This window comes from Corapipo altera, unplaced genomic scaffold (genome assembly GCF_003945725.1).
Source record: "Corapipo altera isolate COAL_440 unplaced genomic scaffold, ASM394572v1 48, whole genome shotgun sequence".
Taxonomy (NCBI): Eukaryota; Metazoa; Chordata; class Aves; order Passeriformes; family Pipridae; genus Corapipo; species Corapipo altera.
This window is the reverse complement of record NW_020884931.1, coordinates 2861635-2875779: the sequence shown is the minus strand read 5'-3', so window position 1 is coordinate 2875779 and position 14145 is coordinate 2861635. Positions and strand designations below refer to the sequence as shown.

The 14145-nt window shown below is 44.0% G+C and overlaps 1 protein-coding gene across 1 annotated transcript in view; it reads left to right on the top strand.

Annotated features, from left to right (window-relative positions):
* Positions 1-14145, top strand: part of ALK (ALK receptor tyrosine kinase) — a 310600-nt gene that overhangs the window by 291171 nt on the left and 5284 nt on the right. The window contains exons 21-28 of the mRNA XM_027659345.1: positions 1011-1101; positions 2022-2086; positions 2981-3110; positions 8627-8724; positions 9786-9878; positions 11570-11671; positions 12063-12197; positions 12753-12843. Of these exons, the coding sequence (XP_027515146.1) occupies positions 1011-1101; positions 2022-2086; positions 2981-3110; positions 8627-8724; positions 9786-9878; positions 11570-11671; positions 12063-12197; positions 12753-12843 (805 nt within the window). The remainder of the gene's footprint in view (positions 1-1010; positions 1102-2021; positions 2087-2980; positions 3111-8626; positions 8725-9785; positions 9879-11569; positions 11672-12062; positions 12198-12752; positions 12844-14145) is intronic.

The window sequence follows — 14145 nt, the reverse complement described above, 5'->3', positions numbered from 1 at the left end:
ATACTTCATAAGACGTAATCAGTGCAGCTCCCAGGCCAGACCTGGCTCCAACAGGAGAGTGTGTGCTGTAGGAGAGAGCTTTATTGAGAGCCTTTCACCTGGACTGAGATGCAGGAATGTCTCTCAGAGGCTCGATATACTACTGTCCAATGTGCAGCCCATGCAGGGTTAAGAGGGACGCGGGATCTGGGATGAAGCCTTATTCTCTGCCATGGTTTCCTGGGTTGTTATGTCACACCACCGATGTGGAATAACTATCGTTATACCAGTTGACTTAACGTTAAGAGAGTGAAGACTGAATAGACAGGTTTGCAAAATCTGTATCACAAGTTCCTGGAACAGGACCTATTGTTTGATTGCTTTCATTCCCTTCTCTTTCTCTTGTAATCTTATTCAAAATAGAACTGTAAATTTTGTAATATGATCAGTGCTAGAAACAATTCTCAGCTTGAATTCCTAGAGCTGAGTGCTTTACAAAGCACTATCATCACCATTTATTGGCTAAGGTACTTGCCCAGAATCACACAATAAATCAGGAAAAGACATTTGGTTTAGAATTCAGGACTTTTGAGAATCATTGTTGCCTCCTAGTTTCTTGTTCAATGTTTTGTTTAATGGTGATGCAGAAACATTATGGGAACTGTTAATGTATTTAGGGTTTGTAAACACCTAGACTTAAGTCGTATCTTTATTGACCTGTTTTGGAGCACCCACCGCTAGAGCACTGACACCAAAGCCATAGAAGAGTGCTCTCCATTACATGCTGCAGTGCCAGCAGCTCGATTTCACTGGGGACTGTTCACTTCCAAGGATTGCTTTCCCTACCAATTAAATACATTGTAGGCCCAGGAAAGATCACATCAAGGTTTGGTCCCCTGCATAGTGTCAATATCCAGTTCTCCCTGTTTCACTGCCATGAAAATTGTGAGCCCGTTCTGTGAGCTGTGTCCACAGTGTTATGATGTCTGTTCTCTGTAGTAAAACCTTCTTGTCTTCTCTGGTCTGTCCAGGGGTTTGGGCCACGGAGCCTTTGGTGAGGTATATGAAGGTCAGGTGACAGGGATCCCCAGCGACCCCACTCCCTTGCAGGTGGCTGTGAAAGTAAGTGACAGTGTATGAGTTATCATGATGGTTTCATGCACCTTTCACCCAAGAGTCCCAATGCATTATAAAATTGAAGATGAATGAAGCTTTGGTCTAAGTACTGAAGGATGTGGCTAGAAAGGTTGCTGCTCTGTTGCAACACTTAATCCATCACAGCAATGGTACAGCTTGTAACATATGGGCATGTGAAACTATTAAAAGAGGTCTGTAAGTAGTAAACAGGCAAAGATTTCCCACTGAGCTACAGCAGACTGCAGTTATGAGAACTAAATCCACTCTGTCCATCCTCCCCATTCTACACCTGGTGTGGTAATCTGTCCAGAGCCTTGTGAGTCAGAGGCCAAAAGTCTTTATAGGGCCAAAAGCAGCTGGCACATACATCAAAGACTCTGCAAGTAGGAGATGACTGGTTTTCCTGGGATCTCAGCACTCCCTTACAGGATGGATATGCATTGGATGTGAAGCTAAATCCTAAGAGATCCTGATAGGGTTCTCTGGGCCTTCTGCAACTTAACTGGCTTGTTTTCTCCTAGAGGTTACAGAGCAGCACAATCCTGCTGCTGGTTAGAGTTCACAATCTTGCTGGAAGGTAGGAGCATTGAACTGCAGGGAGCTCAGGAACTGTGGTCTCATTTCTCATTCTCTATACAGCAGAATCCCATATACAGAACACTTCCCTGTGCACTCTGGGCTATTTCCTTTGCTGGGAGGAGGATGAGAGTGGTGTTGATGGGCTGTGTGTTCTGATATTTACCTTTCAAAAGCTTCACAGTCTAGTTTAGCAATGCTCTAGCTGTTATCTTAGAGTAAGGTTGCTTTTATAGAAACAAGATTGCTGCAGACAATGTTAGTGCCAGGTGTTCTACATCTGTAAGCTTAAGTATCTTCTCCTTGTCAACCTGTTCTTTCTTTTACAGACATTGCCAGAAGTGTGTTCAGAGCAAGATGAGCTTGACTTCCTCATGGAAGCTCTCATTATTAGGTGTGTATGAATAACATGAACTTGTGTATGCTTGCAAAGCCCAGCACTGTAGAGAAAAAAAGTTCTTTAGAGGTGATGTACATGCAGCACATCTATACAGTAATTTCAGGAGAAAGAGGATAGGCATTACCATCCTTTTCTATTCTTCTTACAAACGAATAGGCACTAAATGATTAAAGGCTAAATTTTGAAAAGGGTTCACACTCGTTTTCATTATCCAAAATGAAAAAATTAAGGCCCTGTTTTCAGAATCGATAATAGGATCTTTTGATTTCTCTTAGAGATGAAAACATGAGGTAAAAACAAACCTGAGGAATTTAGATTTGACTAGTCAAAACTTAACAGCTTGACTTCAAATTGACTTTATGCTGCTGTCATGTCAAGTGTCAGTGTCTGAGTCCTGGAATCCATAGGAATGGTTTCCCATCACATTTGAGGTCTGGAGAAATAAGGAAGTATTACAGACTAGACCTCGAGGAACATTCCCTACACAAGCAGATCCCTGTGTCAGTATATTACTTGGAACAATGCTGCCCTAGCCCAGCTTCTGCCCCTTGGATGGGGAAAATTAAGAGCAGACTCTGTTATTGACATGTTCTGCTTCCTATGCCCCTCAAGTCTTGCTGTAGCCCAGAAAGAGTGCAGGGAAGAGGAAAAGTAGCCAAAAGCCACTGCTTCCCCACCTCTGTCCCTGCTCTATGCAGACAGATACAGAGTGCAGGGGTAGTGCTTTAGCTTTATCCAGTTAGCCTACCTTTGAAATTTGTTATTTTCTAGAAAAAAAAAAAACCAAACAAAACCAACATTCCCTGCGACAAAACATTTTGAATTTTTCCTGCTATTGTGCTTTTTGGGTCAAAATTGCTCCATAACTGAGCCTCCCTGTCTCCACAGCAAGTTCAACCACCAGAACATCGTGCGCTGTATTGGGGTGAGCCTGCAGGCGCTGCCCCGTTTCATCCTGCTGGAGCTCATGGCTGGAGGGGACCTGAAATCATTCCTGAGAGAGACACGACCCAGACCAGTAAGAAAAGAGAAAACTTTATTTTATCTAGTAAGTTGCTGCCACGAGGCAACTACTTAACTGCGAAAGAGCTGATCCATGCAGATACTATTTCCCAGAATTTTCGATGGTCAGAAAATTTCTGTTGCTGCAAGACCACTGTGGAGGCAAGACCCAGATGTACAGGGAACAGATGCTGCTGGGATTATGCAGAGATGCCTCATTCCCAAGCTTTGCTAGATAGCATTGCAGATACTACCTAAAGAAAGACCAAAATCAAAGTTTAAAAAAACCAGAAGTTAAACTCAACTCTTACCTCCCTCACACCAGCTGGGGGCAGGCTGGGGGAAGTGTTGAGCTACTAATGGTAAATCCATTGTTTAAACTGCTGATCAGGTGCATTTCTGTGGCTATCTGTCAGTTCAAATTTGACATAGGCAAGGAGAGAATCTGGCCTGGAGCTGTTGACTTAATATCAAATATCTTTAGTCCAGAGTTTTTAAGATTTTCCCTGTTGAAATCAGCATCAATAGGAAAAGACAGTCAGCTAGAAACATGTGAGAAAAAAATTACAACTTCTAGAGAGAAATCAGTATTTCAGAAGAATAAAGTTTGCTCTGAGTCCCTGGACCAGAAAGGCACACAGATGTTGCTGAAGTTTAGGACCAGAGCCCAGCTTCATACTTTGTCTCTGTATTTTTTCAGCATAGGACAAAGTGATGGATTTTGTCAGTACAAGAGAGACGAAGATTGACTCTAACAGATATAAATAAGATTCTTCCTTAAGGCATCTGGAAACAGATCAACTTTGTATTTTTTCCATGCAGTGTGGTTTTCAGACATATGAAATGGTCTGTGAGACTCAAAACTCTTGAATAGGTTGCAATTTAGTGGTTCCTGCCTGGATAAGAAGGCTAAACACCCAGAAAGGAATGTCTGGAATCTGAGCAAGAAGTCTTTGTAAACACAGTTTGGTTTTCTGAAGAACCTATAGATGCTCATACAAATGGGCTGAACTTGGTAATAGGTAAATGGGTAAAATCATGTTCTGCAATGTGGGCTCTGGTCTCACCCCATGCAGAGCAAAATGGCATGGGCAAGATATACTGCCTGGTAGATGCTCTTTTCAAAACTGCCAGGCCAGGCTGTGCTAGATGTGTGAAGGGGCAGGTGTGAAACATGATGGGTTTTAGCTCATTAAATTAGAGAAGCCAGCTCAGTAATGATAAAGATCTTGTGAGGAAACACCAAGAACACTAGTCTTGCACAGCAGGAATTCTGACCTACTTGGAGTAAAATGAGCCAGCTGCTTTCGTGGATGAAAAGCGCTTAATCTTTACAGGATACTGTCATGGGAGCCTTCTGATTTTTCTGTTTACCCCACCCCAGTCATGAGTTCTTCCTTGCCAGGACTTCTGTTCCTGTTAGCAGTAGCTCTGTGGAACCTCTGTAAAGCCAATGTCAGAAGAGGCAGATGGTTCACTCCATGTCTTCCTTAGTGTTTCTCTTTCTGCCTTCTCAGCAGCTCCTTCCGTTCATCTCCTTTCCTTCTGTTTCCTGACCTGTTTGAGGTTATCTGAGACTGACCATAATAACTACAACACACAGGGGCTGTTCCCAGCACCTTGAAGATTCTCCCTTATTCCTGCATTTAACTTGCTCCCAGGAGCGAAGTAGACCTGAGATTGATGCCTCTGTTTTCTGCTCAGTCACATTTCTGTGGCACTTTGGGAAGCTGAGTTTCAAATGCAGGTGGGCAGTTGCAAGCTGGAACTGATTCAGAAAAAGTTTCCATTCCCTCTTTAAGAACTGGATGAATGTGGATAGCCTGACTGCATGCAGACACAGATCCACGTGATTTTGCTCCACATCTAACACCTTCTTCCCCTTGCCTTGCCCTGCTTCTGCAACCATCCCATGTGGCGGCTGCCTGGCAAGAATGACAGAGTAATTCATTGTCTGGCTGCTGGGGCAGCTTCTGAGGGGCCAATGGCACCTGTGAGTGCTGAGAAATCAGCCCCTGGTTGCACGTTTGACTGCCGGCTCAGAAACTGTGAGGCGAGGAGACTGACTGATGAGAATGAGATGTGTGCAGGGCGTTGTACTCTGTGAAATATGGGATCCAACTGTGGAAGTGGATTTACCCTCTGCATGTACTTGAGGTGTGACTGAGTCTCCATACATAAGGCCTGTGGCTCAGTGCTGCTGGATGTATCTTTGCACTGCTCTTAATGAACCCTGAGCTGCTTTCTTCCTCCTGTTGCTCATTCAAAGAAGACAGGCAGGAGGCAGGCACAGCAGACTGGATGTGCAGCTTTTCAGGCCCATTGAAGAAAAGGAAAGACAAGGAAGAGTGCAGAGTAAACAGGCTTTGATGAGCTTTGCTTCCAAAAGGAATTAATTGAACACACAAGACCTGGCTGACTGACTCAGTAGCAGAGGTCCACCGCCTATTCTGCTGTAAGCACCGCATGAATTACTGCCTTTCCCCTTATTTTTTTCCAGTTTTGTATTTTCTAGCTGATTTATTTTACTACCTTGTCTTTCCCACCTATTTCGGCTTTCAGCCTAATAATAAAAAAGAGATTTACATGTTCATTCTCTACTTTCATCTCCCAGTTGCTCTCTCCACTCCTCTGCCAGTAACTTCAAATTTGTTTGCCAGTTATGGAAAAAATAATAGAGGTGTGAAAGGCATTAACTTGGCATTAATTCCAAGGCTTCAGGAAAAAGAAAGCACCATGCTAAAGAGATCAACAGTTGCCTTGTTTGGTTTGCCACTGGTCAGCAACAACCTGTGTGACTTGGAGCAAGACACATGCAGCATTCTGCCATGCACTCGGCCACTGAAAAGCAGGAAAGCAAGCAGAGGGAATGGTGAAGGAGAAGATGAACCAAGGGAAGTGGGACTTAAGACATTGTGTGGGACATTAAATGGGAAGCTAGAGCAACTGCAGAAGAAATCAGAACATGGGATCCAATTTAATGAGAGATCAAGATGCTGCCAGCACTACTGCATGTTGTTTGTCTGTGTTCTTCATGTAAATAATGAAAGCAGTGTTCAGCCAACACGAAATGATTTTTCTGGACTCTAAGTAAGAATTATCATACGTTCATCCAACCTCACTGATACAATACCAATGTCTCTTGTGGAGTATGTTGATTTATGCCAGCTAGGTCCACTCCATAAACTTCATACTTCCCCACGGGTCCAGGGTTTGCAACCCTGAAGGCTTTCTCTGTTCCATTTCTAATGAAGTTTCACATCTATTACAGGAATGCCCCTTCCCCCTCACCTGCAGTAAGGCAGTCTGATAGATTCGGAGACACCTGGAATCGGAGCCTTTGCTCATTATGAGCATTGTAGAATTGTCCATTCTGGGAAGTTCAGCGCTGATCTTTCTCACACACAGCACAGCAATCAAAGAAGAGCTCTGGGAGACAAATCATATATGGATAAATGATTCCCGTCCTTTGTGCTGCGCAGCCTGTTGCACAGAGCAGTGATTACACTGAACAATACACAGAATTTCATTCACCTTTGGCAAGATTCAGCCTCACCTGGGGAGGTGTCACACTAGTGCTTCCAGCATGCCCACTGCCCTGAGCAGCGGTGCATTGCAGCTGGCATCATCCATTCATCTGAGGAGCAAAAGCTGTAAAGCGAATCCTTTGGTGCGTCTCAAGGCTGCCCCCCTTGCAAAATGAATCCCAAACCTCCATTTTTCAAACAAATTACATGGCTAAATTGTCCTTGGCTGGGCAGTCACATCTGTTTTAGAATTGTATTTAGCCAAATAAAAGGTGGAAGGAATTCATCCAAGGAGGGGAAGGAAGGGAGTTTAAAAAAAGGGGAAAAAACAAAAAAAGCTATGTCGTTCAAATCAGCTTCAGCCCACTGACTGCTTTGCAGTACAGCTCAGGTCTGGAATCGATTGCAGAGTAAAGAATTGGGCTTTTTGCTCAGTTTTCACTTCAGGCTTCTGACCCTTGCTCACAAGAGGAGGGAATGGGTAGATTGAGATATTAAATTCCCTTTGGTTATACCCTGAAAGGAAAGAAGGCGGCATGTGCATCCTTTCTTACTGTAGCCATCTTGTGTAGCTGGTGAGTCACTTCCCCCACAAAATGGGGGAAGAGGTGCTTTATGTTTTCAGGAAATAGATGCTCTATAAAAAGGAAAGTTTAAGGGGAGATGCAGTCCAATGTTCTAAAGAATCAGTTAAGTATATATATGTAATGAACTATACTTTGTAGATAATAAAATATAGGCAGGTGGTATGAGGTCACAAACAATTTTGTTTTATGACCCTGCACTCAAAAAAAACAGGCTTTGTTCACACAGATATGTAGCATTTTTCAATTATTTCATTAATCAAGTATGGAGGCCAGTTATTTTCTAATCTCTTCAAAAGACATTAAGACTTTTTTGAGTTTTACCAGCCAATGACCACTGTCTAACTACTGACTGCTGGCTGCTGCAGAGCCTGAACAGATTTCCAGTCCCAGTTAGCAGTGGTTTAGATCAGGTGGGACAGCCAGCACAGCATCACATCAGCCTGGAGTTATGTTTCTTCTCAACAGAAGCAGTCCCTGTCATCTGTCACACTGGAGAAGCTGTGCTGGGTTTTGCATTGGCGGGAGAGTCCCATGGGCAGGTGTGACTTTGGGAACTGGGCAGAATGGTTGGTGTCATAAGAGAGAGCTAAAGAGTGGGATAATCTTGTTTGGTCCAATACCTAAGGCCAATAAACACTTAGCTGGCAAATGGCTGCTGTGGAATAAGCAGTCCCTGACACCCAGTTGTTTGTCATCACTCTGCTGGCAGCAGCGATTTCCTCCTCCCCCACAGGACTGGCCTCAGGGATCACTGATTCACACCTCAGTGCAGCAGCTGATGGTTTGGCTTCAGAGGCTGACAAATGTGAGCCAGTGCAAATGCTGCCCTTTTTGCTAAAGCATCTGGCTCCTGCTGGCAAGGGCTGTGGACTTCATCAGAGGGGCAGGAAGGAGTTGGCAGCCTTAGTCTTCCATAGCTGTTGGCTACACAAACCTGTGTCAGTGCTCCAAGGGGCAAGATAAAACCTACACAGATGTGGAGGAGGGAAAGAGCAAATGTGACTCATGCCATTATACAAAATGTCATTTTCGTTGTTCAAGGTGACTTTAGAGAGGAGCTAGCAGTAATACAAAGAAACTTGGTGAGGAATGGTTCAGGCTACAGATCCCAAAAATCGTGCTGAAAATTCAGAAGCATCTCCCATGAGAACTGGGGTAAATTCTTACAGGGGCATCCCAATAGAGCTGGAAAGTCAGATCCAGCTGTTCTAATTCTGTCTCTGGGGTCTGTATGACATTGTGTCTGCACATCCTTTCCATAGTTCATGGATATGAACTCTCTCTTGTGCATTTTTGTAATCCCTTTGTGTATTAACATCGAAGGTTGTCACTTGTTGAAGAATTCCCAGTGTTGTATCAGTGACAAATCACACCACGTTCTTGCTTTTAACTCACGTTTGTCCCTTGTCTTTTGGTAGAATCAGCCCTCCTCCCTTTCCATGCTGGACTTGCTCCACGTGGCCCGTGACATTGCTTGTGGGTGTCAATACCTGGAGGAGAACCACTTCATTCACAGGTAGGTGAACACAACATGGGCAGGACTTGCATACAGGCCAACACAGACTCTTAATGCCCTGCTCCATATGTTTATGTCCTGCTGCACTCTAGTGGCTGGATACCTTTAAACAATGTGGACAAAATCAGAATAATAGAAGCAGTTAACAGAAAAGCTGCTATAAATCAGGTTGGAAAAGGCCTGTATATTTACCAAAAATACTGAGCCCTGTCTCAGTGCCTGCACTTGTGCAGTCCATTTGGTTACTCTGGAAAGGGACACAATCTTGTGACAGAAGTCTTTAAAGCTCTCCCTATCATGAAGTTTGTTTAGTGCCTCTCTGCTCATTCTGGAACCTTTTTCTTCCCATCTCAGAGAACAGCAATACAAGTACAGCTAGAAGTTCAACACCTTGTGACTATTGTTATCTGCTCCTGAAAACAGGGTGTTTGGCAAGCATCTAAAATTCTGCCTATTGTGTAGAGATGAGTAGAGATGTGGTAATTCATGGTTCTGAAAGAGTCACCCATAAGGTGTGCCACTGTGCTGTTCAGATCTCAAGGTTTACTTCAGTCCAACAGAGGTGGAGCTTGGAGCTTTACCTACATACACAGGCCCATAGTTTCAGCATTCAGAGCAACACCTGCACATTGTTGTTGTACCTGTCTCTGACAGTGCAACAACCATTTGACAACATTTGAACAAGCACACTAGGAACAGATCAGTGGATCATTCCCCAGACTAGTACATTGCTGAAATCAGCTCCGCTTCTTGCACTCCTTAGAGACTTAAAAACAGCTCCTGATGTGAAGGAGGGCTCTCAGGAGGCCCGTCTTTTCAACTGGAAGGTGTTATGTGAAGTTTATAGAGGAAACGTTAAAGAACAGGACTGTTCCTGCTGGGATGGGGGAAGATTGGAATTTGAGACATCACAGTTATCCATAAACACTGACATTTCTGTTGTGGGCTCTCTGAAGTTCAGGAAAGTAGGTACTATTCTTTGATCTCTTTTTGATTTGCAAAATTGTCAAATGATTAAGTGGTTCTTCTCTTTCTGTTGCTTTTCTTCTCTTTCCCTGTAGGGATATTGCTGCCAGGAATTGCCTCCTTACCTGTCGAGGGCCTGGGAGAGTGGCTAAGATTGGAGACTTTGGAATGGCCCGGGATATATACAGGTAGCAGTGCTAAGCCCAGGGTATCTGCAATTGGAAGCTCACTAAAACAAGGGAGGAGCAGTGTTTGTGCAGGAGAGCAGGCTCTCGTGCTGCTCTGCATAACCCTAGCAAGAGTGGAGACATCCCACCCTGGTGAATCCCAGCTAATGTATTTCTGGTGTTTGCCTTTATTTGTAGTTTAACTGTGCTCTGGAGACTTTTTCCACTCCTGACAGCTTTCTCCTGGGCAATGAAGTCCAATGGTCATGGAAGGTGTTATTCCTCCCTCTTTTATTCTGTCCTCAGTTTCTTTTCTTTACTTTCTCCACCCTGAATGGCATTGATGTGCCCTTTTGTTTTGTGGTCCCAAATCATTCTGAGTTTAATCTCTCTCCTTGATGCTACCCCTGCACCTTTGGTTCCCTGTCGTCAGTAAATCTTCTCAATTTACTGCAGCTAAAGGAGGAAGGTGCAGAGGAAGGTCAGGAAAATGTAATCACCCAAACTGGAATTCAGCCAAGACACAGGGTTAACTACTCTGCTCTTGCAAGAAGTGCCAGAAAATCTTTAATGACCATAAGCAGTCAGGGCTGCAGTTTGATATCTCATCTTCCATACAGCACCTCTAGAAGTGCAGCACCGTATCCCGCTGTGCTGAGGAATTGATTTGCCCCTGACTCGGAAGAAGGAATGCCTTGTGCTCAGTCACCCGCACTGTTTATTCCAGTGCCTTGCCTACTTTTTTTCCTGCTTGGGGATTCTTCTGGCTCTGCTTAGCTTGAGATCTGACAGTATCACAGCCTGAGGTGATGCAAACAGAGTGCTACTTTCAAAAACGCAAGAGTATCAGCTCTGATCAGCTTGGGGTTTTTTCCTCCTCTCCCTTGGCAAAGAGCCCCCACGCTGCCCCACTGTCAGATGGGGGCTCTGCTGGGACAAAGTAGCATCTGTCTCTCTCACACAATCAGTAGAACCAACTGCCAAGATGAACACTTTGGTGCTGAGCTTTCAAAGGTGCCTTTGAAGTCTGCACATGTTTCTTTGTCCAGGAATATCCTTTGGATGCTCAGGCTGTGTAGTTATGATCAGTGATACCAGCTTGCACGAGCATCCTTCCGCAGCTGCCAGCACAGGATTTGGGGCTTGTAGGTTTTATTTAAAATGACAGCGACAATAAAGGACCGTCTCAGAAGCACAGGAGGTGGTTTTTGTACTAGTGCCCCAGCTCTAATGGCCAACCATTCTTCTTATCAAGCTCCTTGTTCTTACAAAGGCTTTAGGATTTTACTTGCAGTGCTTTAGGCTGGGTACATATTGGATAGGTTTTGTTTGGTTTTGGTGGGGGTGCTCAAGGTGACCATGTGGGAAATGAGGTCAAGATCTTGCTGTGGTTGAAAAGGGCAGGGGGATGGCTCTGCCAGCAGCAGTTACTGTTTGAGTAATTCACTAGGAATATGGACACAGATGAGGATAACTGATTCACCAGATCAGGCCTGAAGTGAGGTAGATAAAACAGTCCTTCCATGGATTGCCCATTTCCACTACTTTTGTGAGAAGGAGCAAGTCTCTTCAGCATTTTCTCTGCCGTACTGTTCTGCCTAAATTAGTGTGTCCTCTGGCTCATAATTTTAATGTTTTTAATCATAAAAATCCCAAATCGATGCCATTTTCTGAATTCTTGCTGACTCTTTTGTTCTGTTTGTTCTCTGCAGAGCCAGCTACTACCGGAAGGGTGGGTGTGCAATGTTGCCTGTCAAATGGATGCCTCCTGAGGCTTTCATGGAAGGGATATTTACATCAAAAACAGATACATGGTGTGTTTCCTTTCCTTCTCTGTCCGGTCCCTCTGTGTTGTAAAGAGTGAATATTTGTAAAAAACACATGTTCAGGTTCATTTCTCATGTGCTAAAAGCTGAGGTTTTCAGCATCAATAGTCTTGGAGGGTAAAGCAACCATATTTACCTACCTATATCCTATACTTTACTTACTTAACAGTCAACTACTAGTATTTATTAAATGTTTCAAAATTCACTGTCACAACTGTACTGCTTATTTGTGTCTGAATCCTGCAGCAGGGATTTGCACCAGCTGCCTGACCAAAGGCTGCAAAGAGCAATGCTGTTTGTACTGAACCTAAGGGCATTGCCCACTGGTGATGGTCATTCCTGTATCCTTCACTTTATTTTCCTTTGCTTCTGTATTCAGGTCTTTTGGTGTATTGCTGTGGGAGATATTCTCTTTGGGATACATGCCCTACCCTAGCAAAAGTAACCAGGAGGTTCTGGAGTTTGTCACCAATGGAGGAAGGATGGATCCACCTAAAAACTGCCCTGGCCCTGTGTATGAGATGTTAACTTAATTATATTCATGCAAATAAGTTTCTGCTTCAGATGCTCTTCTCTAGTCAAAAGTTAATTGTTTGTAAGACTGACCTTATTGTGGCTGATCTGTTTTATTGAACTTGAGTGCCAGTGATTTCTCTAATATTTAATTTTTCTGTTTTGGAGAATAATTGAGGGCCCTTTTGAGAATTACTGGCCACTGCTTGTTTGGTCAAAGATGGTGCAGTATTTCTGTGTCTTAGGTTAGCTGTGAAACTTCAATGCATAAGACTGTTCACAGATAGGGAAAACTGGGCTCCTTTACCTGTAGCCCTGCCTACCTTTAGTGAATTGTCCAAGGGATTTTGGGTGGCTGAGTTATTTCTCTGATGGGCTGTGAATTTTACCCCAGTGGTGGTCACATTTAAGTGGCTGGTACAGTTGTCTGACTCTGGGGAAGGCAGAGAACTCTTATTTGTTGGAAGTCAGAGTGGTGATGCATGCTTATGATTTCTAAGCTGTTATGTACCACAGGATCTGCTGTTCATAAACATCTCCTGTTCTGCCCTTTCAGTTACCGCATTATGACCCAGTGTTGGCAGCACCAACCTGAAGACCGACCAAATTTTGCCATAATCCTGGAGAGGATTGAGTACTGCACTCAGGTATGGGTGTTCATTCATCTCAGAGGAGGTGGGTGGAGAGGGTTCTTCTTGAGGAGAGGTCTAGACAAGCCAGAATACGAGACAAGAAGGCAGCACTGCAGTAATGCAGTCAGCAGTCCAGGGAGTGATGCCACTCTGGGAACAGTGGCTGGGATATTCACCTCATTGGATGCTGGATCCATCTTATCTTTCACTGCTGAAAGGCATGGGCTTAAACAAGCTTACACAGCTATAGAAATAGCACACCAGTAGCTCTTCTTCTGCTTGTAAAGGCATAGATTCCAATGAGCAAAAGAGCTAAGACAGGCCAGCACCTGCATGAGTTCCACATGCCTCGTCCCAGCCACTCCATCCCAGTGTTTACCCTTAAGACATAGTCAGCACTGAACAGGAATGGTCCCAGCTCAGACACCCTTTGCAGGTGGTTTCAGCAGCTGTTAGCAATTTTCTGAATCTGACAGTGCTGGAGAAGGCAGGTGGAAACAGCCAGGCTCGAGGAGTGGGGATTCTAAGGCTAGGCAAGGAGGGGGAAGGATGCGGCTGGATTTCCAGGCCGAAATCGGATTTACTTAGTTTTTACCACCAGTTTAGCTTACAAGAAGTAGAGTAGTTTAGAAAATGTTTTGCTGCCTTATCAGCACAGGCTCCTTGTATGGCCTCACTGTTATTTGCCTCAGTCAGTTTGCTTTCCCTCGCTACTTGGGAAGGTTGATCTGTTTTTCATGTGTGTTTGGATCCTTTGATTGGGAGGCATTTTTTTTCTGCTCTCTGTAGCTTGCCACGGCATCTAGCAATAATTAAAGGCTGCCCAGATCACCACATTTTCTCTCAGTTTAATTCTCAAAACTGCATAAATGGCTCATAACCACAATCTCTATGGATTTGGGCTTCAAGGGGTCTGCCAGTATTGCCTTCTCTCTGCATTTCCATTCCTCCCTCGTTATATGGAGGCAATACTTACATGGCTGAAACTTTCTCAATATTATCTGAGAATGTTATGAACTCTGAGATGATAGATTCCAAAACAACATTCCCACAGGAAATTTGTCTGGACATAAAAAATATTTTTCATTGGTTTTGTGCCTCTACTATTCTGTGGTGAGTTTTAGGGTTGGGGTTTTTTTTAAGAGTTGGATTTTTAAGGATATCCCGTTATATCTCACAGTTAACTGCATTTTGTCTGCATCCCCTACATGTGGAATATGGGCACTAGGTAGTGGGAATGATGCACTGTGGTCATAGCATGACAGCTGTCAAACGTGTCAGGTTTTTATTCAATGCACGATGGCTACAGACTTTGAG